The following is a 1,919-nucleotide window of genomic DNA, read 5'->3' on the forward strand; positions in this document are numbered from 1 at the left end:
TGGCAAAATGTTTCAGACCAATACATGTAAACAATGAAAGTCGAAACATCAAAATTAAAATATGTAAAATGTTTGGTTCCAAAATATATAAGAAACTCAATTCCATTCTATCAAAGTCTTTACAAAAACTTTTCATCGCAAAAAATGTTTCTTCATGTATCCTCTGTAAAAGTATAAAATATTTCAAACATCTATTTTCCCAACTACACTAATCGACAAAAATTGGATCTCCTTCGAAAGCCTCCGCTTGAGCAATCCCTTGAACATTCAACCCTTGGAATGCCTCCACACGGGTTTTCACTAGAATTTCCCAGCCTTTTGCTATTTCTAGACTATTCCTGCTCCAAAACAACACTATTTTTGGAATTGGGCAACCATCTTCCAAATCTAGTTTAATGTAATGATTACTATTAACATAACCGATCCCAAGCACATTAACATTGTTTAGATCCACTGGAGATCTCATAGGGAGAAAGGTATAACAATATGATGTAGAGAACTGTACAAGCACAACGTCAAATCTCGACGCAAACAAATACCCAGTAATAGGCATATCCATCCATTTGTTCCTCTTGGCACGAGTTCTCTTCTTTTTCCTTATCCTTTTATTTAATCCATCAATAGCTTCCTGGGAAAATATCCTCACATAATATTCCTCATTTGACATTAACTCACTTAATAACTCTTGTCTCATCCAAAACCAGTCGGTTTCTTTTCTTCCCAAAGCCAAGCAGAGAGCCCTAAAACCACAATTTCCATCGCTGGCGGGGTCTTCAAAACCAACAATAAACTGTAGCAATTCACGCGAAAAACACATTTTATATCCAGATTGAGCAATGGAGCAACTGACATCAAAACTCAGTTTCTTCTTCCCTTTTGAAACATATGGTTTGGCCTTGGGCTTCATTATAGATTGTAGAGTCACAGGTAGAGCATCTGGAGGATGCTCAATTTCATTAATGGAGCAACCAACATCAACATTTTGTTTCTTCCTCTTTGAAACATATGGTTTGGCCTTGGGCTTCGTTATAGATTGTGGAGTCACGGGTGGAGCATCCGGAGGATGTTCAATTTCATTAATGGAGCAACCAACATCAAAATTTGGTTTCTTCCTCTTTGGAACAAATGGTTTGGCCTTGGGCCGTTATAGATTGTGGAGTCGCGGGTGGAGCATCCGGAGGGTACTCAAACCATGACGGATCTCGGTAGTTGACCACTCTTCTTTTCTTTGGCCTCTTCTTTAGCTTCGCCCCCTTAGGACGACCTTTTGGTGTAGCATCCTCCTTTGGTGGCTCCAATGATGAACTTTCAGGCGTTGCAAGTTCCATGAGCATCTTTATCATAGATCTCTGTTGGTCTTCAGAAGTCGATCCTAGTCGTTGAATAAATAAATCCATAGCTGGTTTGTAATCAACACCAATGGGATCACTGGCTCTCGGTTCAATAGACAACTTTTTCCAAAATTCATCAATTTCAGAAAGAGGTATTCTGCACCCCTTTTTGTTTGAGTATCACTAGCTCATGCGCACACGGCAAACCGTGTGAAGTACGCAAAGTGTGGTCGCAAACACTATCATCTACCCCAATGACATCTATATGTCTCATCTCTTCCAAAATTAAATCTAAAGCTCTCTTTGAAATAAATCCTCTAAGCTCACTAAAAAACTCGTCATTGTGCTCGTGCTGAAATCTAGTTAAACTCCTCTCAAAAGAGGCTCTAATTTCGCTCATCTCAATATTGATAACTGGATGGATCAATTTCCACATTCCAAGAAAATCATGTTTGCATGTTCCCTTCAAGCTTGACTTCAGTCGAGCATGCAATCCTTCCACCCTATTCATCATAGTGTTTCCATAGTGCTTTTGTTGGTCTATCCAGTAAGCAACAAATGCTTCTTTGTAAGGCAACCATGTTCTAC

General features: G+C 39.2%; 1 protein-coding gene across 1 annotated transcript; it reads right to left on the reverse strand.

The window, feature by feature from the left end:
* Positions 1 to 208: 208 nt before the first annotated feature.
* Positions 209 to 907, reverse strand: LOC147493092 (uncharacterized). Its single transcript, XM_086567745.1, has one exon. It carries the CDS (start codon positions 905 to 907, stop codon positions 209 to 211), a length of 699 nt encoding a protein of 232 aa, XP_086423871.1.
* Between the last annotated feature and the right edge of the window lie 1,012 nt (positions 908 to 1,919).

The sequence above is a fragment of the Coptis chinensis genome, chromosome 6, assembly GCF_015680905.1.
Source record: "Coptis chinensis isolate HL-2020 chromosome 6, ASM1568090v1, whole genome shotgun sequence".
In the NCBI taxonomy this organism is placed as follows: domain Eukaryota; kingdom Viridiplantae; phylum Streptophyta; class Magnoliopsida; order Ranunculales; family Ranunculaceae; genus Coptis; species Coptis chinensis.